Source organism: Cornus florida, unplaced genomic scaffold (assembly GCF_030987335.1).
Source record: "Cornus florida cultivar Cherokee Brave unplaced genomic scaffold, ASM3098733v1 CherokeeBrave_3.0.0_Hap2_Chr03, whole genome shotgun sequence".
In the NCBI taxonomy this organism is placed as follows: domain Eukaryota; kingdom Viridiplantae; phylum Streptophyta; class Magnoliopsida; order Cornales; family Cornaceae; genus Cornus; species Cornus florida.
The window spans coordinates 51,701,954-51,729,615 of record NW_026775573.1 but is presented as its reverse complement, the minus strand read 5'-3'; the positions used below and the strand labels follow the sequence as shown (position 1 = coordinate 51,729,615).

The window sequence follows — 27,662 nt, the reverse complement described above, 5'->3', positions numbered from 1 at the left end:
TTGACCATATGGTTTGCCTCATTACATGATGTTATTTTTCAATTTAAAGAGAGAATACAAATTTTGAGAATTTTTTTTATGTTAAACATTCATAAGGAGGAGAAAAAGTTATCCTTAGTATCAAAATAAAGTGGTTTTTGTGTTTTAAATTGTTGTTGGGAAAAAGAATTTGGTCCATATAATCAACTAAGTTCGTATAGTTATACAAAAAATTATTGACAAATTAATCATTATGCCGTTAATATCATTCATGTTTGCATAGTTATCACTCATGTTTGTATGCTTGAGAGGTGTCTCTCCAAATATGCTCGGAACATATGATGATGGCCGAGGCTGTATCGACCTTTGGAAAACTGGTATGCTGATAAATCAGGACAAGAAGTAGAGTAACTAAGCTGGGTATCCTTCTCCTCTTCTTCATACACAATGTCCACTCCTAACTCCTTTACTTCATAATCCCACAAATCCTCACTTACATAGTTGACGCTCATCATCACTGAAACAACCACTTCATCACCAACTTCCAACTGATTCCCAATCTTCCAATGGCTTGACCATCTCATTCTTTTCCCATCATCTGGAATCCCTTGACACCCCGGGCTATAGGCCCACTTCACATCCTTCGTCTTATTGAAGATTTTAATAATACTGGTCCACTTGGGGGAAGAGTAACCCATTGCATAAACAACAACAACAACGCATACATTCAAGCCTCGGATCTTGAGATTAGGAAGTGAAGGAACATTGAAACATATGGAGGACTTTCTACTCTTTTTGCTGAACCAACATGGAACCTCATTTCCAGTATGAAATATGCTCACTATTCCGCATTCATACAGTGCCTGATCCATGCAAATCATCATAACTTCAATTACAATAGGAGAGAATGAGAGGCAGATATAAATATATAGAGTGAGAGAGAGAGGCAGCACCTGGATGGGACCAATATTGTACATACGCGTCAGGTGATTGTACACGTCAACCTTTCCTATGGATTCCAACTCAACCAATCCCAAATTCTTGATCATTTCTGCATCAATGTTTTGAATGGGTTCTGACCTGAACCAGTTCTGACCCTCTACTAGTTTGTCACATCCCAACGCAAGCACGGATAGACGGGATAGTGAAAACAACGGCTTTGGTAGATTGATCATTATTTCCAGTGACGTACAATTTCTTAAATTCAACCGTCGTAAGCACATTGGTAGCTCTGGAAGCAATTGGAGTCCTTTGCAACCTCCTAATTCAAGTGAGTGGAGCATGGCGAGTCCCTTGATGCTCTCTGGAAGGCTACTGATTGGATTTCCCCCTAGATCCAAGTGCTGCAACAAGGACAGGCTACCAAGATCCCTCGGAATGGCATCGTCTGACAAATTGCAATGTGAAAGATTCAAGCTTACTAATGAGCGTGGCAAGCAAACCAGTGAACAACTGATTGATTCTGGAGATTTTCGTGGCCAAGAAAACCAGCCTGAAAACCAGCCTGAATGCTCTGATTCTATGTCACTGCTGCTAGAGGTTAGTTGTTTTATTGCAACACCATCTGCGTCAAGAACCTTTAAAGATTCCATCTGGCACAGCTCTCTCGGCAACTTGTCAAGATTTGAGCAGCCACAGAGGATGAGTTTCTCAAGAGATTTTAGATGACCAATTTTTGTAGGAAGATTCCTAAGATTCTTGCAGCCTTTCAGATTTAACAAAACAAGTCTCTCTAATTTCCCAATGGATTCGTGAACCTCGATCAAATTTATGCAATCTTTAAGAAACAATCTCTCAAGATTTGGGACTTCTGAGAAATTGGGCGTATTTTTAAGGCCATGGGAATGACTAAGGTCGAGGATTCTCAATGATGGGAGCGCCTGTTGTCAAAAAGTAGGAAATTGATTAAAATGAATGTTTATATTAATCCTTCATAAAAGGAAAAAAGATAAATAAGTTAGTATTATACCTTGATTCCCTTCCAAACTTGTTTCAAACAGCTATATCGCATATCGAGAGCGACTAGGCTCTCTAAAATGAACTCATTGGGTATCAATTTTAAAGGAGACCCTCGCCAACACAACCATCTTAACTTCCTTGGAAATTCTTTGTAATCTCCGGTTACTAATGCATCGTTGAGATGGAGTATTCTTAATTTGTGCATCCTTGAAAATGCATCAGTTTTTAAGTATACTTCCTTTGATGTGGACAATGATTCTGTCAAGGCAGAGTTCGTGGGGAACCAAGAGAAGATGCCTAAACGACGGCGCTTTGATGAATTGCTTCCACAAGGAAATGTTAATTTGTCAAGAAAATCTTCAGAATGACGTCTTTTTGAATTATCTAAACCAAAGAAATTCTGAGTAGGCCAGTAGTGCCCGGACACATGCAAATTTAGGATGAGGCCTTCAATCTTTTCCGTGCCCTGATAAGAGAGGTTGATAAGTAACAGGCTAGTAAAAACATTTTTAAAAAATAAAAATAAAAAAGAAATGACAGGCATGTTTCTTACGGTTTTTTCTCTTAATACATTTAAGGCATCCTTATTGTGCCACACTCTGCTACGCTTCCCAGGTTCCTTAGGTGATTCTTGGCGGACAATCTCTCTTCCCATATCTCGAATCAGCTGATGCATTGTCAACTTGTTTTGTCTATCAATAGTTAAGAGACATCTATCGATGAGATTCTGAATCCCAACCTTTGTGCAAAAATCACATTCATCTAATATGGTAATTATGAAATCTTTGTCCATTCTAACAAAGAAACAAGAAATGTCAAGAAATAAATTTTTATCATGGTCATCTTGTAAAGAATCAAAGCTTATTTTGAGCTTTTTTAAGATCCGGCTATCAGGAATTGCTTCTAGTTTCTTTATTGCACTTTCCCACACATCTACACTTCTCCCACATAGAGAAGAACCCAAAATTTGAAGAGCTAAAGGATGGCCACTGCAGTATTGTACAACCTTTTTTGTGTGCTCCATATATCCTTCAATGGGGTGGTCTTGTCCAAAGGCATGCCAGCTAAAGAGTTGAAATGATTCATCATGACTAAAACCTTCAACTCTATGCCGCTTGTGCATTCCATGTGCCTTCAACAATTGTTCATTTAACAATTGTTCATTTGTAGTTGTTATGATAATTTTACTTCCTTGTTGAAACCAACTCCTCATTGCGAGTAGTGCATTTAATTGGTCTTGGTTTTCCACATCATCAAGAACAAGTAAAATTCTTTTGCAGCAAATAGCTTCTCTTATCTTTATGATTCCTTCATCAACATTGCTAATTTTTGTTTCTTTCCGCTTTAAAATATCGTAAAGAAGTTGTCTTTGTAAGCGGACAAGACCACGGGGTTCTTTTGATATTTCTCTTATATTTGCAAGAAAACTGCTACATTCAAATCTGTCGAAGTTCAAGTTATACACAGTTTTTGCAATGGTTGTCTTCCCTATTCCATGCATCCCACATATTGCCACTAGTCCGACTTCGTTTGATCCATCTTGCAACCACAAATTAATGTCTTTTATACGAATATCTAATCCAACTGGGCATGAACAAACACTCAATACTGTGCGATCTAATTTGTTTCCAATATCTTTAACAATTTCTTGAATAAAATTTGACTCATACCTACAAATTGCAAACTTCTTGTCAGCTGAAACGAATTAAGGAATTAATGAAAATACAAACAAGAGATAATAATGATTTCTTGGATAAAAATTGACTCATACCTATATATAGCAATGGGAATACGAAGGGTAACCAAGAAAAGGAAAACAAATGATGTTGTACGTAGAAATGAATTAAGAAGTTAAATGAAAATGAAATATATATATATACACATAGACAATAAATTTCATGTTGTTTAGTTTAGCCATTACCACTCAAATATATTCATGCAGCATATTAATTATTGTAAAATCTTGAATTAATAGAATTACATAATCAATGATTGTTAAAGATATTTAACTGAAAGGAAAAATATATATTTGTAGCAAAATGCGAGAATATCACGAAATTTCAAATCTAGCTTGAGAAAGCAATTTCAAGATAAGGGTTTCTTATTATTCACACTCCTCAATGGCATTTCCATTCTAAAAGTTTAATCTTCTTATTTCTAGTTACTAATTATTGACTTTATTCGTCCATTTGCTTTCATGTCATTTAAAACATTTAGAATTTAATTTATCGAAGACTTTAAATTCATATTTTAAACTTTAAAGGGTAATTTTTTTAAAATAAAAATAAAAAATAAAAAATAAAAGAATAAAAAAAATGTGAGTCTTACCATTTTGTATACATTTTGCATTAGTCTCTTTCAAAAGTTAATTAGATATTGGTCTTATTCTTTTAACCACACCGTAACTCTAATGTGCACTGACTATTGATAGAAGAGAGTTAACCTGTTAATTGATTAATAGTATCTACTAAAGCTATTAAGATTTTGTGGCTCAGGACCAAGCCTATTGGGCTGAAACTACTCTGTGGACCATACTTATATAGTTATATATTGAAGTATATATAATACTACCAAGTATCATTGATTGGGCTTTAACTTCAATCCATTAAAATTTATCACACTGAGGCCCAGGCCATAGGTTAAAGTAAAATCAGGTTATTGGGTGTTAACTTCAATCCATGCTCCTCCGGGCTTGTAGTCGAACTCATTTATAGACCTAAATGGGGCTACAAACGATCTCAAATTATGTTAATTCGAACCAATAACATCCAGACTAATAAGTTAATTCGGACCAATAATAGTCCTTTATTGAGAGTAATTCAGGACAAATAAATATATAAACAGACAATTGTGTTTAATTACTTATGAATACCTAGAAAAATATATTTGTAGATTATTAATTACTATGATATATACATATATATATATATATGATTAATAAGTTAGTACTAGTATACTTATATATTGAAGTATATATAATACTACCAAGTATCGTTTATTAGGTTTTGATGTAAATATTTAATGTTATTATAGTTTCACCATGTTGATCTTAAATGGTAATAAAGGGGAAGAGATCGGGTGTCTTAATAACAGATTGTAAAAGCACACCATACGATGACTTTAAGACTGTTTAGTCTTTGTAAGTTTAACAAGATGTGAGTTATTGGGATCCCTACCGTAGTGAGGAAGCTGTTATGTTGAGGGAAAAAAAAGACAAGGGGCTTTCGAACCAACTTAGGTCCTTAGAGCGTTTCCACGGGGTAGAACCTCCTCAGGGAATATAAGGTTTTCATGAGGCTGATCTTGAGCGGCCATCCAAGCACGAATACCTTCGTTTAAAAGAATATTTTTGGTGTAGAAAGTCTCAAATTCAGGATCTTCCGCTGCGCGGATTTCCTGAGAAACGAAGTCATAGGCAAGTAGGTTCAGGGCCAGGCCGGTGTCGGGTGCAGGTATATATCCATAAGTCAAAATTATCAAATTTCAAATAAAAGCACCCATGGACATTGCTAAATATTTATATTATTTACTATTTTTATTTTATTTTCTTAATAAAATAATGCATTATGTAACACAATGTTTAGTATAGGCATTTCACTCATTTTGAAGAAATTATATAATAAAATTAAATTGTTGGACATGTATTTTTTAAGAGCATATCCAACCAAAAGTATCGGACACATATCACATACACACGTCTAAATAATGTATATCGCAATGAGTACTTCACCTACTTTTAAAGAGTCCATGTACTATAGTTTAAGAACATCACAATGAAAAGGTGGACAGGAAAGGACCATTTGGCCTTTGTTAAATTTGGCTGCGTCTAGAACAAGATCAATTGGGCTTTAAGCCAATCTAGACCAACATCAACACCTAAGTTCGAGCCTATTAATTTATTGGGCCAGTTTGGGTTTTGGATATTGGGCCTTTTAAATAGCTAAACAAGTTTGTTAAAAAAGAGAATGACTCCTAATTAAATTTTTAAAAATGAATCAATATAAAAATGCATAAGAAATTGCACACAAATTATGTTTAGGAAATTATATAGATATGTAGCTTTGAAGTCCTCATTGCTTCATACGATATTGTTAACCTATGATATGCAATTCCCCTTATATTCTTAGCAATTTCTGGTTTTCCAGACAATGTAGAAAAGTTCCTGATCATATAAGAAGGATTGCACACCATATGTTAGCTTTGTATCAATCTTTTAGTCGTATATTGACCGAAAACTTTTCTATAATCAATTTTCCAACATTAAAACTTCTAAAATGGCTGAATTTGAATTTTTAATGTAAGGTGTTTTGTAAAATATCTTTCAAACACTTATAAATAAGATAAGAGGGATGGATAATAATGTAAGCATCTAAAGACATGCAGCTAATGAATTGAGTAGTAATGTTTATTCAATTTTATGAACACTTGAATCAAATGATGTCAAAGTAAATGAATTAGACAAGCTTACCTATCTCCTAAAACATGCCCGGCCAAATTTGCAACTTCTGTCAAAGCTTCCTTCCACTTCTTTATCTTATTCATTCCCTGCTCTTTTCTTTCATCGGATTCGGACATAAAGTTCTTTTCATGTTTTACAAATGCTTTTGCAAAACTTTCATTTTGCTTTCTAACATGGGACGGATCCACATGGTAGAACACGGGCACAATCGTATGACCAACACTCTTCTTGCGTTCAAGAATCTTTAGAAGTTCGTCAAGGCACCATGTTGAAGACGCATAGTATTTTGAGAAGACAATTATTGAAATCCTCGACTCTTCAATTGCCTTTATCAGTTCTGTGGAGATATCATCTCCTCTCGTAAGTCCATCATCATCCCTAAATGTGCGTAGTCCTGCATGTAGCAGAGCTGTATAAAGATGATCGGTAAAGGTCTTTCGGGTGTCTTCACCTCTAAAGCTCAAGAAAATATGATAAGAACACCGAATTGAGGAGGGTTCTTGGGATCCCATAGCCGCCATTGAACAAAATCAAGGAAATGAATGAACAAGGTCAAATGCAATCTGTACAAGCACAATACATATTTTTTTAAGAATTCAATAAATAAATAAAGGAATAAACTGAATGAACAAGGTCAAATGCAATCTGTACAAGCACAATACATATTTTTTTAAGAATTCAATAAATAAATAAAGGAATAAACTATAGGCCAAACTGTTTGGTTTTTTTTTTTCTTTCTATAATAATAAATAATAAATAATAAATAAAAAAAAGCCCTTACAATACCGTAGATAACCCCTAGTGTGGCAAATAGCCCCAAAATAAATCTTGACTTCCAAGGTTTTGTTCTTTGCACATTTTGCTTTTCTTCTTCTAATCTGGAGAGGTATAGAGATTTATGGGCTTTGGTGTGTTCTATTTTAATTCTGATCTATCACACTGTGACCCATGATCTCTTCCTCTCTATTCAATGGGTTCGTTTGTGAAGATTGGGGGAAAAGTTATGTATACATATAATATACTTATATTATAATGGACTTTTGGTTTGATCAATAGAGGCAAAATTGGTATTGAACGTCGTGGTGGAAATAAAGTAACAAATCGGTCTTTACATATTGATCAAAATTTGAAGGGCACTTGAGGTGGTGAGATATTAACATTTTGACATTTTATTGCTTTGCTCATTTCCAGAAACTTAAATTTTTGGAACAATTGGTTGTTTCACTTTGATCTTATAAACTCTTGGGTAAATCAACCAAGAAATGTGTAGATTTTATCAAAAAGATAAAATATAACATGGGTTAACTCACTGAGAACGAAGAAATCAGACCCGGAAAAAAAATAAAAAATATATAAAAATAATAATAAAGAAAAAAACATCACCCAGAAGCCAGTTTTATTCAGGCCATACTTCTCTATGTGGTCTCAGCTGGATGCATGCTCTTACACAACAAATTGATACAAAAATAAATAGATGTGTAATTAACTTTTAATAATATTAAACATCTTCAACATCATCATCTTCAATCTTCCCACCAATTAAACAATCAATCCTATGTGTACATGTGGGTATATATATTACTGTTTTTCTTGACCTTAGATCTTTCCAAAGCATATAAACGAGGATAAAATAGATAGGTAAAAGAATATATGATTGTTCAAAGCCTATAATATACGATTGTTCTCCCAGATACATTGGACAATTGGTTGATTCAAGATTTGCTATTACATATATTAACTTTGTGGCTTCTCTTACACAACAAATTGAAATAGAAAGAAGACAATACATACAAATAAATAAATGTGTAATTATTTATGTAATGATTAACTTGTAATACTGAGCAATGGAGTTGCAAATGTAAAACTTTTTACCTGTAATTCCGGAAGAAATTAAGATTCCTCCTCCCTTGATGGATTAAATAGTTGAGAGACAGAGAGTGAATATGGTGATTGAAGAAAAGAGGAGAGAAGCCAAATCAAGACAAGTGTGAGAGGGGCAGAGCATAGTGAGCCGATATAAATGAAGAAAAGAGGAAAAAAATTCATGAATGGGAATGGGATCCACATAGTAAGCTTTCTTGTAATGTTCTTCACACTTCAACAAAAAATCACCACTACTTTTTATTTTTATTATTTTTTGACCCCACCTTTTTTTCTTTTCTTACCATCTTCCGTGGGAAAATGATTTTCATAGCCCACAAATCAATTCATATTTAAATAAATAAATAAAATTTAGTGGGACGCTGCACCTATGAACCTTTAATAGGTCCAATAAAAAATGTACTCATGATCACAAAATAATAATAATAAATAAGGATAATAATATATATATATCTTTTTTAGAATAAATTTGAATCTAATTTCTTGATTTTATTTCTTTCTTGATTTTGTAATCACAAATTATATATACGCGTAATATCACGTACGCCGCCAACCTTTCAAATACCTCTTGGGTTCAGTTAGAAGGGATTTCTGCTCCCACTCCGAAAAAAGCACCGGCAAATAGGGACCATGTGAGAAGGGGAATCCTCTTCTCACACTTCGGCTCGGTAGCCACTCGCATTGCAAATAAGGACTGAGCAGGAAAGATGAAGGAAGTCTACGTGTACATTTTTTCTTGAACTACATTAGCAGTCAGTAAGAATGAACTACTCAACAGTAAGTAGTCAAGTATTATTCTTATCAGAACCCTACGTATCTAATTATACGTATCTATAACAATTACGCGGGAACTACACCGGTGACTTAGGAAATCAGAAGTCAAATCATCTTCTTTGCTAGAAGACAGCTAACAATTCTGCGTCCATAGTGCCCCACAAAAGTCCTTTCAGACACACCATGTAATGACCCACTCCACCACATGGTATGATATTGTGATAACCCTGTGGGCGGGTGTGCCATGGGCGGGTGCGAGAGACACTGATATGCTGCCACACTAGCGAGTTACGGGTGTATAGTCACACATCGCTTGGGTAGAGGAAATGTGAAGTACTTATATGTAAGTGTGTCATCTCCAATTGGTATGAGACCTTTTAGGGTGAAGCTCAAGAGCAAAACCGTGCAGGCTTAGGCCCAAAGTGGACAATATCATATTATGTGGTAGAGTGAGTCGTTACAAATGGTATCAGAGCCTGACCCAGCCGGAAGTGTGCCGATGGGGACGTCGGGCCTCCAAAGGGGGTGGATTGTGATGACCTTGTGGGCGGGTGTGCCGTGGGCGGGTGCGAGAGACACTGTCAGGCTACCACACCGACGAGTTACGGGTGCACAGTCCCATATCGCCTGGATAGAGGAAAGGTGAAGTGCTTATATGTAAGTGTGTCATCTTCAATTGGTATGAGGTCTTTTGGGGTAAAGTTTAAGAGTAAAACCGTGCGGGCTCAGGCCCAAAGCGAACAATATCATACCATGTGGTGGGGTAAAGTTTAAGAGTAAAACCGTGCGGGCTCAGGCCCAAAGCGAACAATATCATACCATGTGGTGGAGTGGGTCGTTACACACTATAAAAATGTGGTGCAAAAGTAAAGAAGAATAATCCAACTCCTCCTGAACGAAGCTTCCTTGCAATTTCTGGTGGGACAGTTTCCTGACCCTATGGCTAAAGCAACACTCCTAAAATAAGATTATTATTATTTTTTTTTGGGTAAAGTGCATTAAACCCCCCTGAACTATGGGGGTTTTGCAACTAACCCCCCTGAACTACAAAAAACCCCCCTGAACTTTCATTTTTTTGCAATTTGCCCACTCAGGCCACCGGAAAAGATAAAAGACAATTTTACCCTTATTCAAAACTACATCGTTTCTATCTCCCTCTCTCTATTTCTCTATGTGTGTATATATTATAAATATATGTATATAATATATATATACACATATATATATAGACACAAAAGGGAAAGGGAGCACATCGATCTCGCCGGCCAGTTATAGTGCCACCTCGTTCATGTCGTCGTTGACCGGCGACACCGACGGCAAGCAGCCGTCGTCCTCGTCGGCGTTTGAGATCACCAACATGTCCCATGTGTCCCGCGAAGAATAGAAGTAAAGGCGGCAAAGACCCGGGCGGCGGAGATGGACCATCACGACCGAGTCCTCACCGGACGACCTTTTCATAGTTGACCTCTTCACGGCGGCAAATGACGAAAGCAGATATGACATCCCAGTGTTGTCGACGGCGCAGATGATGATGGACTCCCGTAACTCCTTGTGCCACACCCAGCGCGTCATCACCACCTCACCAGTAACTCCTTGTGCCGCTGTCCTCTGTCCTCGTCGGCGCCGTTTCTGGGTTTGACGGCAACAAAAAACCATACCAGTTGCAGAGTTCGTGATTTGGGAATTTTTTATTTTTTACTTTATTTTTGGTTGAATATTATTTGGGGAAATTTGGCAAAGCCATGATCAAATTCATTTTTTCGGCTAGGGTGGATTGGTTGGGCAGTATGGTGACTGTGGAGGTTTTGGGTGGAGAGCGGTGATGGTTTTAATTGGTTGAAGGTGGTGGTGGACCGGTGGTTATGGGTTGGAGGCTTCGGACGGTGGAAAGGATGAAGGCGGCCTCGGCGGTTTCGGCTTTGGATGATGTCGGCTGTGATGGACGACGGGTGGAGCAGCGGCGGTGATGGACCGGCGAGGGCTCGGCCGTGAGGAAGAAATGCGGCGGTGGAGTGGACCGGCCGGCAAGGATGAATCCAAGCTTCTTGTTCTGTAAATGGGTTTTGATTTTTTAATTTTTTTGTAATTTTGAAATTTTCTTGTTCTGTAAATGGGATGAATCCAAGCTTCTATGCCTTGGATCGTTTCAGTTCTAATGCCAAAGGATCGGTCACGAGCATCTGTAAAACATACAACATATATATATATATATATATATATATATATATATATATATATATATAGATAGATAGATAGATAGATAGATGTATACATATATAGGCAGATATATACTGCACAGATCGATGAGGGAGACGGACAAAACGTTAGTGCTTGTTTGGATACTAGTTGGGTCCAAATGTCTTTAAAGGTTATTATGGTCTTTTTACATTCCATAAGGGCTCTTTGGTCATTTAGAGAAGTATGGGCTATCACATGGTAGAAATCCATTGGCCGGCTGCCGGATTGGGGTAAAGTGCAACCAAACAACATACTTCAGGGGATTTTATGCTACTTTATAAATTCAGGAGGGTTTTTTGCTCATTAAGGTATAGTTGAAGGGGATTTAATGCACTTTACCCTTTTTTTTTTTTTTTTCTAAGAGTTTGAACTTGTGTTGGATGGTTGGACGAATTCCGCATTGTGAGAAATTGGACTTATATGGAACAATGGTCCCTATTTAAGGGGTTAATTTTTGGAGTTGGATATCCTAATCCAACAAAGCCAAATACCAAAGAATCCAGCGAGACTTATATTTTATCCAGTGGTTAGATAGTTGGACAACTTAAAATTAAAATTGAAAAATATATATTTTTCAAAATTTTAATCTAAAGTATTAATTTGGTGCTCCCAAATATAGGACAATTATTGCTTTGGAATTACATTATAAAAAAATAAAAAATAAAAAAAGCCTCCAAAATTGTAGATTTAATAAACTAGATTTTATTATTTAAATCTGTGTCTAATATTTCATGTGGTTCGCTTCGATCAGATTTGCAGACAGTAAAGGCACACATATTCACATCTATCAGGAGGAACAAAAAAATATGAATGTGAACGTAGCTTTGGATCTGAGACTAATCAGACCTCAAAGTGCCGGAGCTGCTAAACATATATCTATAGTCCATTCAGCATTCAAAAACAACAGCAGCAACTCTTACAGATTCTTTTTTCAAATTCTCAGATAATTTCCAATAGCTGAAATTAAAAAACAACAGCAATCAATTATAAAGTTTCTGTTGAATAATGTGAATGCAAGTAATGCATTCACATTTATTTTATGGCTCAAATTTATCCACCATTTGGAGCTTAAATCAGAAGCTTACTTTTGGCCCACCAATTGGAAAAATGCACCGGCAATTCTGACAACCCTTTTTGACTTGCAATCAAATCTACTTGACTGAAATTGGAGAAATTTTTACCACTTTGCAACGTTTTTCTTCAAGTGCCATTACTGATTGCGTATAGAATTGGGTGCCATCTCATTTGGGAAAAACTATGTATTTACCTAAACATAAACAATTGTAAACTTTGTGATTGAATCCCTTTTACGATAAAGAATTGTACTTAGACCTCAACATTTGTGAGAAATCCCCATAACTCACCAAAAATAGTATTTAGACCTCAAAGTCTATCTTTTGTTTTGTTTTTATTATATATGGTATTAGAGCCATTTTACTATAACTTGAGATCAACCAATTTAAATTTTTATGCATGAACCCCACTAACAATAACAGGGTCCAAAAATAGCGAATGAAATCAAGATTCTCAATCAGATTAACCAAAAATTAGAGGGGTTGTTCTGTGCATTCATTTGGTGAGTTGCGTGAGGTTATGTGCACTTGAAAATGGTTAATGACTTATATCTGTATTAATCATTTTTCTTGGTGCTCATTGTGACATCGACCTACACAGATTTGTGAGTTATACACAGCAGAATATTTAAAAAGTTTTGTATTTTTTAAAAACAGATTTGTGTCTTTCCAACTTTACTTATTTTAGCAATTAAATAATTAACCTCATGTAAGATAAAATAAAGCAAAGTAAGAGTTAGAGATGACACCAGGATTTTTATCGAGGAAACCCAATTGAGAAAATACGTCAATTGTTTACGCGAGAAAAACCTTGTGGACTATGCAGTCTAAAGTAAACCGATCCACTATGTTTGAAACAAAGTACAGTGAATTTTGACTCTGGCTCACACCCTATTACTCTACCAAACACCAATAGCTGACAATCCTCTGACTTTGTGACGTCCCGTCCAACAACAACATGACCTCAGGCTTATGTTTGATTTTTGTAGAAGAGTAGCAAGTAACACTCCTCGAATGTTTTGACCCTTTCAAAGTGTGATTGCTTATTTTTGTTCTTCAATATCTGAATTCGATGTAGAAGTATATCTGTTTTTCTCTGATCATTGTAGAAACAAGACTTTGATCATGATTAGGATTTGAACAACACTCTAAACTCACTCTTGTGTTTATGTGTATGTTCTAGAAAGACTGACAGAGAAATCTCTTGAATTTTCTGTAAAGATAATCTTCCTAAGGCTTTTATGAATAATGAATTGATAGTGCAAAAGCCATTATAAACTTATATGTGTATCAGGGTTTATATAGAATTTTCAAAGACCAAATCCTTTAGAAAATAAATGAAATTTCATGCATAAGACTTTTTGGTATAATTCTAAACCAAATAGGAAGTTTAAAACTAATCAAGACAAAGTTACCTAAAGCTGAAACAACAGTGGTACTGATAGCAGGATTTGGTACTGATTCCCAAAGGATATAATTGAATTTTTCTGAAGGTCAGCTTCTTGAAGCAGTTCCCAAAGGTGGTACCACTTTACAAAATCCAAATAGAACATGAAAATTCTATGTTTTGGTAACTTGGAAAATATACCTTGTAAATATTGTGTCCTAAATGGGAAACGACTTCATAAAAGTGTAGTTCTTTCCTTTTCGATGATTTTAATATTTCTTCTTCTGAACAACCTTCCAATTCCGCAGTTGATGTCGATCCTAATATCGTAACTTGAAATTACAACTCGTCTTGGACTGGTTTTGACATCGAATATTGCCAATTACAAATTTATATCTCACAATCTCCCCCTTTGCTAATTTCGTGACAAAACCCTAAAAACAAATCTGTAGTCTACCCAAGCAGAAAAGTAAATTACAATTTTGTTTAAAGAAACACGAAATTTATTCTTCTCTGTTCTCTTCTTCTCTTAGACAAAAATTTCACCTGATTTCTTGTACATGGATTAAGCAAAACTAATAGTGAAAGTTTAATAAAACAAGTTAAAAACTCCCCCTGAATAAATATCCAATTTTTCAGTATTTTCTCCCCCTTGATTAACTATGTTTTCCCCCTTTTTGGAATAAATTGACAAAGCAATTATCAGATTATCAAAGTAGAAAAATAACTAAACGAAAAATAGTCATTAACAGTTTTAACATGTTATTAAGCAAAAGATAATATCCAAAATAATAATAACAAGTAAAGACTGAACAAAATATGATGCATGTATGATATGAACAGAATAAATCAAGCATCAACATCTCCCTCAAATGGAACAGCAGTAGTCAGTATATCCTCATCATCACCATTATTACTACCACTACCACTACCATCCTCAGAAACATCATCTGTCTCATCATCATCTCTCTCAATCTCAGCATCTAGTGATAACTCTAGAGGGGCTGGTCTGTAAACATCCTCTGATGTACTGCCAATCCATTGCTCTCGAAGTAATCTAAGCTCAGCCTGTAAAGCAGAAATAGCATCAAACATGGTCTTCTGATTCTATAGAAACAGTGAGTAGAGCAGAATAACGTCATTTGTCATGAAGTTCTGTTTAGACGGAAAAATCTAAGAGATCTCTGGAAGAAAAGAAGTAGTAGTTGAACCCCTGCTAACTTTCCTAGTTGTAGCCCCGGCGAATTTAGACTTATTAAAAGCCTGAAGATCCAACTCAGATATAATCTCAACATGATGAGCTCGGGGTGGAAGCATAATCTCAAACTTCCGATATAAGCCCATGATGATCATAGGGAATGGAGATGATTTCTTTTTGGTGTTATTCTTGTAACGTGCAACCATCAACCCACAAATAGAATCAACAAGATAAATTTATGCTCCTGTAGATAGTAAGAATAATACCTCTGCACGATCCGAATATATGACGTCCTTCTTCCAAAAATAGCCAAGGTTGGCCATAGTAAACAAATTCAGTAACGCTGCCTTGTCTGTGAGATAACAAGAAGAAATGTGACCGGTGTATCTCGGCAAGTCTAGAATACACAAAGTATCATAAATTTCTTCCCATTTAAGCCCTGAATGATCAAGTGAAAGATAGTACCCTGTGTCGCTTACCCTCTTAAGAACGCCTAGAATATCCCGAATGACATCTTCATTGACAACATAGTCATTACCAAACAAAGAAACCTCAAAATATCCACTATCATAGACTTTCCAGATATTAGAGTAGAAGTAATGTACTATGTGGTGTGTCTTATACCAGTTGCACGAAAAGTGTGTAGTGTGGCTAAGTTTGAATTTATAGAATGCCACTACTATTACTAACTACTAATATAGTTAGGGTGAGTAGGGATCATCCCAAGGGAAATGAGGTGTATTTTTGCTTGGAAATCAATGTCGGATTAGTAGGTCGAATGATCAAAGATGGTTTGGTGGTTCGATTAAACTACAATTTAAACTAAGCAAATGTAATGTAAAACAAGTAAGTAAGGTGTAGAGAATAAGAGAGAGGAGTCTTGGGTCATAGAGTTCACCACTAAGCATTACCTTCCTAGACATTCAATATTTGATGGATTAGGGGGAAAATGTGTTGTAAATGAAAGTGTGTGCCATTGATTGAAATATTAGCATGAATGGCCAAGTAAGCATACATTATCCAGCCAATCTACTGAATAGCATAACATATCAAATTAAGCCATTAATCCTTCCATAAGCCCACAATCAATGCCCACTAAATAAATTAGAAAAATATACTACTTGCATTCATAAGCATGGAACATCAAACAACAAGAATGGATTATCCACCTATCTAAGAAAGTAAGGTAACTACACTACAACTAAGCTAGTGACATAAAAATTAAACTAATTAAACTAAGGTTATGGCACAATCCATCAAGAAATAAGTATGAACCATCAAACAAACTACAAGAGTATTCCATTTAAACACCATGCCTTAACCATCACTAGATTCATAATATTAACACACATAGACATGCATCAATGTAACAAAATCTAAAGATAAACACATGAACATCCATTCTAGCATACATAGACATATGAATAGAATTAAATGATCAATTGGAAGCATTAACCTACACAAATCATTGTAGAAACAAGATTTATATATATCAAATGTCAAGACAAGAAATATAACACTAATCCCCATTAATTACGAAACATCAAAGTCTATGAGGCATGCTTAAGGCTAACTCTAGCCCCAAAAAGATGTTTAGCCCTCATTTATGTTGTTATCCAACCCTCAATGGCTATCTCTATGGTAGAGATCATTTTCCTCCTTAGTAAAAACCCTAGATGAGAGGAAGAACTTTCCTAATTTGTTTATTATCCCTCTAATCTCTAGCCAAGTCTCTCTAATCTCACCAATCTCTTTACTCAAAATAGCCAAAATCATTATATAGGTAGCTCAAGTGTTACACCTAATGGTCAGACCTCGTGCACTAAGACCTCCAAATGATTGCACCACGAGCACACCTTTTAATTGGCTGGAACTCTATTTTTCTTGCACTTGAGGCAGTTCGATCAATTACAAGGGTGCTTCGATCGATCGAACTATGGCGGCACCTTTTTGGAATAAAGACAAAGCTGAGATATTTTCGAGATATTTTGGGAAAAAGGACAAAAATGGTAGGTGGGGATAAGATCAAAAATGTTTGATCGATCGAAAGAATGTTGGATCGATCGAAAAGGGAAATTTTCTAAGGATAAGGACGAAAGGCTCAATCTATCTTGGCATGGTTGGAATGATCATTGTGTGATCGATCGAAGCTTGTTTCGATCGATCGAAGAAGGCTTCCTTTCACCATTTTGCTTCCACTTTGCTCCTTTCTTCCACTGAGCTTAAGATTGCTTCTTTTATACTCTAATTCAGCTGAATTAACATATTTTGGGTATAAGTGCCTAAAAAGGGAAATAACATGAAATTAGACTAAAATGGGAAAATAAGATAGAATAAGGTACTAGAACGTTCAAGTTTAAGGGGTTTAAATGCGCACTTTTCAGCGCTTATCACACCCCCAAACTTAAATATTGCTAGTCCCTAGCAATGAACTACAAGGTAAAGAAATGAAATGAACAACTAAACAACTATGAACAAGAAAGCAATAAATAGATAATGCCACTTTCGTAGGGAACACGATTGCATTTAGCACATGCAACAAGCCTTTTAAACCCCTAAGTTACCCCTAGTGGACGAGTGAAGTCTCGTGAGGGTTTCCAGAAATGATACCCACAAACATTAAGCTCATTCTCACTAAAGAGGCACCAATATTCCAAATAAGCATTGGAAGAAACTACCTCAAGTATGCAATTTTTCAACCATTTCCAAGCAATTACCCAAAATTTTAACATTAAGCAAGCAAGTACGGTCCTCTACACATCGAGAAAATGATCGTGCAAATCAAAACAACTCTAAAAGTCTTTTTAAGTGAACCGGCATCAAATATGTTGATATCTAAGCCAACTAAAGAAATGATCACATCCTTATCTTCAAACTAGCACACAAATCTATTACCGATCATCAAGACAAAGAGTAGACCTTTTATTAAAGCTTTATTCATCTAGGTGTGCTTATTTTTTTCACTTGAATTTTTGTTTTTTTTTTTTTTTCCTAATCCTTAGGATTAAAGATGGAAGCATAGTATAATGTGTTGATCTATTAAGCTTTCTAGCGATCCATGAGGTTGAGTGTTAGGTCAATGACTCTCAAAACGGACGGTTTTAGGGCATTAGGTGTTTAAACACCCCTAAGGACTTACAAGCTTAAATCAATTAGGCTATAAATCAAAACAACCTCCATCTAATCATTTCCCACTTCTCACCTTTTGGGAGAAGTCCTCATTTTTTTCATTTGCTTTTGCAACTCTTTTCATTTTATTATATATATATATATATATATATATATATATATATATATATATATATATATAATTATTAACCTAGAGTTTGGGCCCTCCACCTTTCGGTGCGAGAAATTCAGTGCTTGATGGGGCTAGAATCCCGGCTACTTAGTGAAAAGGGTTTGTTATCCACCTTTATCAAGAATGAAAGCTTTCAATGCACTACTAGCTCAATTGAGATATAATCAAATCAATAATCAACAAAGCATGTACCCCACAAATGAATGCTAGTGTGCGCCTGTGGTAATGTAGAATTCCAGAGTGAATCTTAAAACAATCACAAAATCAAGATGATGTGGACCACAAGTGCAAGCAAGATATCAATCTTTTGAAAAATTTACTCCTAAATGGCTTCCACGAAGCAACAAGGAGTATTGGACTCTCAAGTTAAACAATTTTTAAATTCTAAGCAATATAGTCCTCAAAAGATCAAAATCATAGCTAGTCATGGACCAATCATGGAAAATTCCTCAAATACACAAGTCATGCTTGCAATATTGAATTGAATGCAAAGAACACACATTACCCCCAAACTTAAATGGCATAATATCCTTAATGTGTAAAGAGAAAAAAGTGAAGAGGGAAGAGTATATCAGTGCAACTATGGCCAGGAACGGTCGGGACACAAGTATTCGAAGTGGGTGGTATAACCCCCTTAAACTTGGGATTAATTGTAGTCCTGAAAAGGTGGCACTGGGACAAAACTTCATCAAATAACAAAAGGGATAATAATGGTCCACAGTGAACATGCAAGTGTAAGTGGGATAGTAATTGAAATAGGAAGAGAAATAAGGGTGGTCCTGAAAAAGTATGGGCTGCACTCTCTCACTGAAGTCACTGGAATGCACTTGATAATGGAGTCAATCAACAATAGATAAATTAATACAATAATCTGACATCCAAAATATCATGTATAAAATAAAGTAAAATAAAAACAATATATAATACAACACAGTATACGGGCCAACAGACTGGCCACAAAAATAGGATCACAGTATCAAAGTATCAGTCAAAGAACACACATATATATATATATATATATATATATATATATATATGAAAATGAGAGAGAGAGAGGTCAAGCAGATGAAGTCGATCTAGCAGGACGTGAACCCTGGATATCTTTGGAAATGCCCTGTAGCGCAGTCAGCACATCCGTATGGAGAGTAGTCATATCGGTGCTGAGAGAGGCCACATCCGCTCGGAGAGAGACAAGTGCATCCTCTAATGTTCGAATATGCTCCCCTAAGCTGGGTGTCGGAGCTGGAGTGTCAAGAATGGCGGGATCGGGAGACTGATGCTCATCCTGACTCTGCTCCTAAGAATGAAGTGGTGACCCCTCTGGAGAGTGATGTGGTGACTCCTCTGGAGGCTCCTGCTTCAAGTCAATATCCATGAAAGCACCCTCTGTCACCGGTACTGCTGTTGCCTCCTCCTTCTTCCCCTCTGCCTCCTCGGCTTCCTCGACTGTCTCTTCCTCTAGACTCTTAATATGAGTATTGTAACTCTTATTTCAGTCCTTCTTACCACAGTGGCAAGCCCCAGTCTTAGGATGCCCCTTTGAGTGAAAAGGATAATACTGGTCCCGAGGATTTGAGTAATCAAGTATGCGAAGGGGAGAAACTTGGCCCGCTTGGGCTTGCTCTTACTGATGTAGGAATCATAGAATTTCATCATGACAGTCCAGTCGAAGGCAGGGATTGAGAACCAATGCCCTGTATAGATGGCATATAAGGCCGCTAGAAAATCCTCTCGCTGCTGGATCTTATGCCCCCCCATAAAAATATTTCGGTATAAAACCGAATCAAAGAACCATAGGCTGTCAGGCAAGTAAGTTGTGATACCCCTCGATTCTAGAGCCACGAGTGATCAAGTCCGAGCACAGATTCGAGGGATACCAAACAATTAAGTATATAAATGAACACAGAATACAAAAAGAATTAAGAAATAAATAATAAAGGCTGAAAGAATTCTAAAATAAAAATCCTTAAAAGTTATATAATCCCAAAACTGCCAAAACCTTCAATATTATTACAACTCGGGAACCTATCTAGTAGACCCCTAATAATACTCAAGCTAGAAAAATAAATAACTGAACTAAAGGAAAGCCAAAACTAAAACATAAGTAGTAGTCCTACGTAGTTGGAGGAGTAAGTGACTGTCTCTATTCAGCACGATCAACCTCTAGGCCTGGAACTATCGAATACCTAAAAAATGATAGTGGGTCAGGCCCACGAACAAGTTCTATACCACTACAATCCAAACAGAAACCTGATACACATGTACATCCTAAACAACTCAACAATAGCTATATAGTCTATACATATATATATCCACACTAAGGGACTCTCACTGGTCTACAAGGGGGTCTCAACCTGAATAGAAGGTATTATGCAAGACGCACTGAAAGTGGGCATGGGTATCTAGACCTAACAGGGTACACCTCAAACCATCATAGCCAGCTATGCATCCCAATGCATATATGCTCCTTGACCATCGACTCTGAGACTCAAGCTCATATCGTGGTACCATAGTCATATATTTAAAATCCATCCAAAACCAGAGTATGTCATTCAATTGTTCATTAACCTGACAAAAAATATGAGTAGGACTTAATGTTATAATTAATTCATTCCCTTATTCCAGAATAGGTAAGACATAGCGTTTTGAGCTAATCCATCCATAGTATGCCACTATCCCATTCTGGTGCATACAATCCATAAATCTAATAATTGATAATACAGTTAATGAATGTAAGCATTAATTAATCCATAATAAGCATAGTAGAAATATGTAGATTGACATGCTTATTTTGTACCACTCCACAAAATCCAATAATTGATAATACAGATAACCTATGTAGACATCAATTTATCCATAATAAACATAGTAGAATTCTGTAAATTAATATACTTAATTTATATCCCAGACACATGATAAAGCTATATCATAAATAAATCAATTGCTAAAACACAAGTAGCAAATTGAACCATCCACATCCAATTTAATTAAGAAATTCATATTGTTCAAGATACTAATCCCAAGTGATTTATTAAGTATTATCATGTCCTCTGAAGTTTTAATGTGACCCTAGACATCATTTAAATCCCCCACTACAGTCCTAATTACATCTAGAACATCAAAAATCCAACAACAGTAGCAAAAAAAAACTCACCGAAAACAGAAAAAAAAATAAAAACTAGCAAAGAGCCGGCTCCCTAACCAAGGGAGCCGCCTCCTTACCCCATGGAGCCGGCTCCCTAGGCTAGGGAGCTGCCACCTAATACCCTAGAGCCGGCTCCCCATAAAGAGGAGCCGCCTCCACTCTATAGGAGTTGGCTCTCTCCAAGAGGGAGCTGGCTCTCTCCCTCCTCTACTTCGTCTTCCACTTCTCCAACGTCTTCCACACATTCAGTACCTCTCTGTTAGGGTTCTTAGCAGTCCTAGCTACATCCCAGATTATCCCAGAAGGTATTTAAGTCCATTATATATTACTAACATTAATTTAAACGTATAATCATGCAAGAAATCAGAAGTTCAAATAATTCAAAATTTATTAACACACCTACTATTACGATCAGATTTATTATGCAAGAAAGATGAATTAATCATTCAAATTCTCCTGGAATTATTTAGGCATGTAAAGAACACGAAGCCTAAGGGAGAGAGTTAGATATAGAACTTGCCTTTAGGTTTCAGTTTGAAACCTTACACCGTTGCGTCTGAATTTTCCGACGACCTCCGTCCGCCGTCAACTTCCTACTGTTCTGGCTCAAATCCACAAGCAATACTTTCCCTCCTCCTTGGTCTGACCTTTAATCTATGGCTGAAACCCCAACTTAATCTATCTATTTTCTCACAACTCTCTGTTATTTCTCTCTGCCTCTACTGTGCCGTGAATAGGGTTCTAAAACCCTAGGCAGACATACTACAAATATTTATAGGCAAATATAATTTTATCCTAATTCTATTTATCTAAGGAAAAACAAAGAAATTATAATATACACCAACTATGTGTATGCGAGTCTGCACCCTAATCCCACGTGATACTATAAGTATAAATAATAATTAAACTAATCTACATATAAATATATACCCATATATACATGTATAAAAATCCATAGGTATTAACTGTACCCATTTAATCCATACCATCCAATCTCATCCTTAAAAAAATTAAACATTTTACTTTAAACAATTAATTTAAACATTTAATTCAAGTCACCTATCTTATAATTTCAATTAAACAAATAATGTTAGTTAACCAAATAAATTAATTTAAACAATTAATGAACCTCCACATAAGCATATAATTTAATTAACACAAAGAAATCAAGTTAAACAATTAAACAAATAGACAAATAATCAAGTAAAGAATTTAAAAATGTAAAAAAACCATAAAAGAAAATATCGAGACTATCTTATTAAAATTATGGGTATTACATAAGTCCTGGTGGCAAAAGTGTCAACGGCACTAGTAGGGCCATTAAGAACTATGGCCATGTCTGCATTTGAGGGCCTCTGAAGAATCGGATAGTTTATGCCGGGAGGGCAAACATGTGGGCACTGGGAAGTTGTAGCCAATGTCTCAACTGTGATGCGGATAAGATGCCCATCTATAGTGGTTCGCAACTCTGCCAGGTTACTCAGGGCCTGCCAGAGGTTCTGGTAGAACAACCAGACAAGCCTCGGGTAAACCAAATTGGCCACCGGGGCCAAAATGGGAGAGATGTTGCGCCGGAAGATCTTGTCATAGGCCCACTTGGTCATGGTCGACCGGGCAAAGAATTTCTCATAAAAAATGGACTCGTGCGCTACTGAAAGGTGCGAATATCTGCTCTTAACCCTGTCACAGACCATGCCGGGCTGTGCAGGTGGTGGTGATGGAATAGGTGTAGGAGGTGGCGTGTACTCGGCCTCCTGAGATGAAAATGAAGAAGCAAATGTAGAAGAGGAGGAATGCTCAAATTGTACGGGAGTGGGCTCCTTAGCTTCCTCTGGCGCACTCGGTGGTTATATATCCCATTCGCTGTGGTCTTGAACCTAGGCATGGCCTGCAAAAACAACAAACACTTGCAAATGTAGTCAGTATTAGGAAATAGTACATGAAATGAAATGCAGAATTGAAAGCACAACAGATAGAAACATATTTGTCAGATGAAGATAGATAACTCAGAATATATGCATATAATCCTATCTATGCAAGTGGTAATGTTGCCAAGTATAAACATTGAATGTTCAAATTTGTGAGACATGCTAAACATGATAAGTATGGAATGCAACTAATGTGAAAAACACAGGCATTAGGCATAATTATAATAGCATGAACACAAATGAGGGTGAAGGGGCATTATTATGCAAAAATAGTGAAGTTCGATCGATCATGAAAAAGATGTGATCGATCCAAGTTGGATCAATCATGACATGAGTTGGATCGATCGTGCCCCGATCGATCAGGGCACTGGTGTGATCAACCGAACTTGTGAAAAATAATGAATAGTCACGGATCCATAACGTGGACAACACGGGGGCATCCAAATGGTCACTTCAAGGCTTGTGACCCCCTATTCACCTCAACAAAGCAACAATGGTCACTTAAAACCACACGTGACCCCTGAAATCAAATTTAGAAATAAAATCTATATATACACATATATACATATATAATCACATGCTTGCAAGTCTAAATATGGCAACAAATCAAATATGGAAGCTTGAATCTAAGCATAACAACATATTTAACATGAAAACGAAACAAAAATGAAAAAGAAATCGCAAAACTTACCAAAAATAGAGGAGAGAAGTGGAACGAGAGAAAGACAAGAGACGGGATCGATCTGAGATGGAGAAGATGAAGCTTGGGACTACTGAAGTGTTACTGGAGGTGGGGAAGATGAAGAATAAATGCTGGGAGAAAAGGCAAGGGCTTTGGATCGATCTGATAAACGATCCAAATGACCCTTGGGCCATTTTTTAAAAAGTGGTCCAGACATGTTCAATCGATCACAGGGTCCATTAGATCAATCGAACCTAGATCGATCTTGAAGGTACTCAGATCGATCAAAGATGCAAAACGACAAAATATTTTTGAAAATTTTGAATTTTTGAAAATATACAATCTTTTTGGATTTTTGAACATATATATATATATATATATATATATATATATATATATATATTTTTTTTTTTAATTTTTTTTTCATAAATTGAAAAATATTTTTGAATTTTTGAAATTTGAAATTGAAAAAGTCAAAGTCAAATGGGAGAACACAGATCGATTAGACAACGATCGATGAAAACCTGCAGAAAACTTTAAACGATACACAGAGAGATGATTTTTTAGAGTTTCAAAAAATTTTGTAAGTATAGAATTGAGATCGGTCAAAGGGAAAACTAGATCGATCGAGGAATTTTTGGATCGATCTGAGAGAAAGTTTGCACGATACACAAAGAGATGAAATATGCAAAAAGTTTTCGCACGATAGAATAGAGAGATGAAAATATGCAGAGATGATGGTCGCTCGATCAAACCCTTTTTGTGATCGATCGAACAGGCACTAAATGCTAATTCGAAGATGAAAGTGCATGCATTCCTTATCAAAGTCCCAAATAATGTTTATGATCCAAGAATATATCTAGACGACGTAAGGAATGAAAGTAAAATAGAAATGAGGGAGGAATAGGGTTGTAAACCCTACAAACCACTAGTGTTTAACGTTTCTAACAAGACGTTGGGCTCTTTTAGCCCTGATCAAAAATCTTGTTATGTACCTCCTCCTTGATGGGGTGAAATGAATTTTGAACTCCACCTAACAAACTATTCCCTAGGGAACTTATTAGATTTGATTCAAATAGAGTTGATAGTCCTTTGTCAAACAAATCATTGGGCTTCCATGCCCTTACAACACTTGGTTTAAAAATAACATCTTTTAAAAACTTTTTAGAAGATAACCCCTTTGAAGTTTTAACATCAAACAAAGATTCATTTTTGGTAGATTCATTATTTTCAAGACATTTTTTAACAACACAAACTTCTTCATGCTTGTCCATGGAATTGGAGGTTGGATTGAAAATATTCAACTTCACCTTCATATGCCTAAATGAAATTTTCATTATCCCGTCCTATAATTTATGTTGGCATTAGCGGTTGCCAACAAAGGATAGCCAAGGATAACAGGAATTTGACTCTTGGGGTTTGCGACTGGTTCTGTGTCAATGACTACGAAATTGACCAGGAAGAAGAACTTATCAATTTTGATCAACACATCTTCAATAATACCTTGGGGCTTTTTAATGGATCGGTCGGCTAGTTGCAACACTACCGACGTAGGTTTTAAATCTCCTAAGCCCAATTGAACATACACTGAATATTGAAGAAGGTTCACACTTGTTCCTAAATCAAGAAGAGCCCGATTAATGACATGGTCACCAATGATGCAAGAAGTAGTTGGTGAACCGGGGTCTTTGAATTTTGGGAGAGTGTCGTGTTGCAAAATGGAGCTTACTTGCTCAGTCAAAACAACCTTTTTTGGTGCTTGGCTCTTGTTTTTCCTCTTAAGGGTGCAAAGATCTTTAAAAAACTTAGCATAGGCTGGAATTTGTCTAATTGCCTAAACACATCGATTATCTCATTTACTTTGCCTTGTTGCTTTTTAAGAGAATTGGATCCTTTTAAGGCATCCTGGAATGGAGCCTTTGGCTTAAAAACTTTGTCAAAATCCTTTTTCAAAACATTGTCATCACAAGAAATTTTCAAATCATTTTCACATCATTCTCAATAAAAGAATCTTTCACATGTAATGAATGGGGAATAGGATGTGAGATGGAACGGGTGTCAACTTTTGGTTGCACCGGTTCACCCTCTTCATTTTGAATACCAACTTGATTATCCACAATCCTTTCACTTCTTAAAGTGGTCACCACATTCACATACTCAATTGTATGACCTTCCGAGGAGGAATTGGTTTCCATAACAAATTGTTGCTTAGGTGGTGGATTTAAAGGCATCTTCCCCTTTTCCCTGACATTCAATGTACTAGCTATTTGCCCAACTTGGGTTTCTAGCTTCGCAATGGATTAGGAATGTGAATGAAGTAATTGGGTGTTTGCCTCTAAAGTACCCAAAGCAGTCAACACTTTTTCCTTAAATGTGGGACTCATTGAGTTCCCTTGAGAATATGAAGATTGATTTGAAAAGTGAGTGTTTGAAAATTAGTTTCCATGTGGTGCTTGGTATGACGATCTATAACCTTGGGAACCTTGGCTTTGCATTGGGGGCGGAACATACTTGCCTTGAAAACCACTTTGGGGAGGGTTTGAGCCTTCCCCTTGGCTTTTCCAAGAGAAGTTTGGATGGTTCCTCCACCCTGCATTGTAATGAGTGCCATAGGGATTATTCCTTTGGTTGACAAATGCGGTATTCACTTGTTCATGGTGCTCACTTTGCACATGTCCATGGGGACAATTGGAAGTAGATTGTAAGACACTAGAACAAGTCATGCAAGCTTCATTGGAATTATGATGAGAAGGGTTAGGGGAGGAAGACACTTGATTCACCGAATTGTGGTTGATCAAAAATTGATCAAACATTTGATATAAAGACTTGACTTCGGTGGTTATGTCATTGGAATTGTCAACTTGATACAAGCCGACATTCTTCCTTCCATCTAGATTTCTACCATTTTTGGAAAACAAGGATCGATGCATTGAATTCTCACTCATGCTCTTATAAAGATGCCATACATCATCCTCATGCCTATCAAGATATGAACCGCCCATGGAAACATCTACCATTCCTTTATGATTATCCGACAAATTTTCAAAGAAAAATTGGATCAATTGCCATTTAGGAATGTCATGGTGTGGACACTTCCTAAGCAAATCATTTAGGCGCTCCCATGCCTCATGAAACAATTCCCCAACCCCTTGAGAAAACTCTCGAATTGAGGTTTTCATTGCATTGGTCTTTGAAACCGGATAATACTTTTTCAAGAACTCTTGTTCCATTTCTGCCTAAGTAGTTATCGAAAAAGGTTTTAGATTGTTGAACCAATATTTTGCCTTGTCTTTCAGGGTAAAAGGGAAGAGTTTTAATTGCAAAACCTCTTCTGGCATGTCCGTGTATTTCATGGTGGAACATACTTCAAGAAACTCATCTACATGCTTGTAAGGTTCTTCACTTGGAAGTCCATGATATTTGGGAAGCATTTGAATAGTTTGTGATTTGATTTCATAGTGATGTGCTCTAAATAGAGGTAATTGAATGCATATCGGTGCATTGTACTCATTTGGTATATAATAATCTCTGAAAGCAAGAGGAGGATTCACAACCGGTGGTGCTACGCGAACACCTTGATTTACTTGAGCAACGGGAGGTGGGGGTGGAACAAAAATTGGCCGAGGCATTCCCAATGGCACTTGGCCTTGTTGTTGTA

General features: G+C 36.4%; 1 protein-coding gene across 2 annotated transcripts; it reads right to left on the bottom strand.

Moving 5' to 3' along the window:
- Positions 1-139: 139 nt before the first annotated feature.
- LOC132300512 (disease resistance protein RPV1-like) lies at positions 140-8,587 on the bottom strand. 2 transcript variants are annotated; one of them, XM_059797620.1, is made up of 6 exons: positions 8,270-8,587; positions 6,407-6,960; positions 2,492-3,608; positions 1,949-2,404; positions 933-1,859; positions 140-842 (listed from the first exon to the last, which is right to left on the bottom strand). In XM_059797620.1, the coding sequence occupies exons 2-6, from the start codon at positions 6,916-6,918 to the stop codon at positions 270-272; spliced, it is 3,585 nt and encodes a 1,194-aa protein (XP_059653603.1). In that variant the 5' UTR covers positions 6,919-6,960; positions 8,270-8,587; the 3' UTR covers positions 140-269. The 2 variants fall into 2 exon arrangements, with proteins under 2 accessions (XP_059653603.1, XP_059653604.1); XM_059797621.1 differs by lacking the exon at positions 8,270-8,587 and having other exon boundaries at positions 2,492-3,477; positions 6,407-6,469.
- Between the last annotated feature and the right edge of the window lie 19,075 nt (positions 8,588-27,662).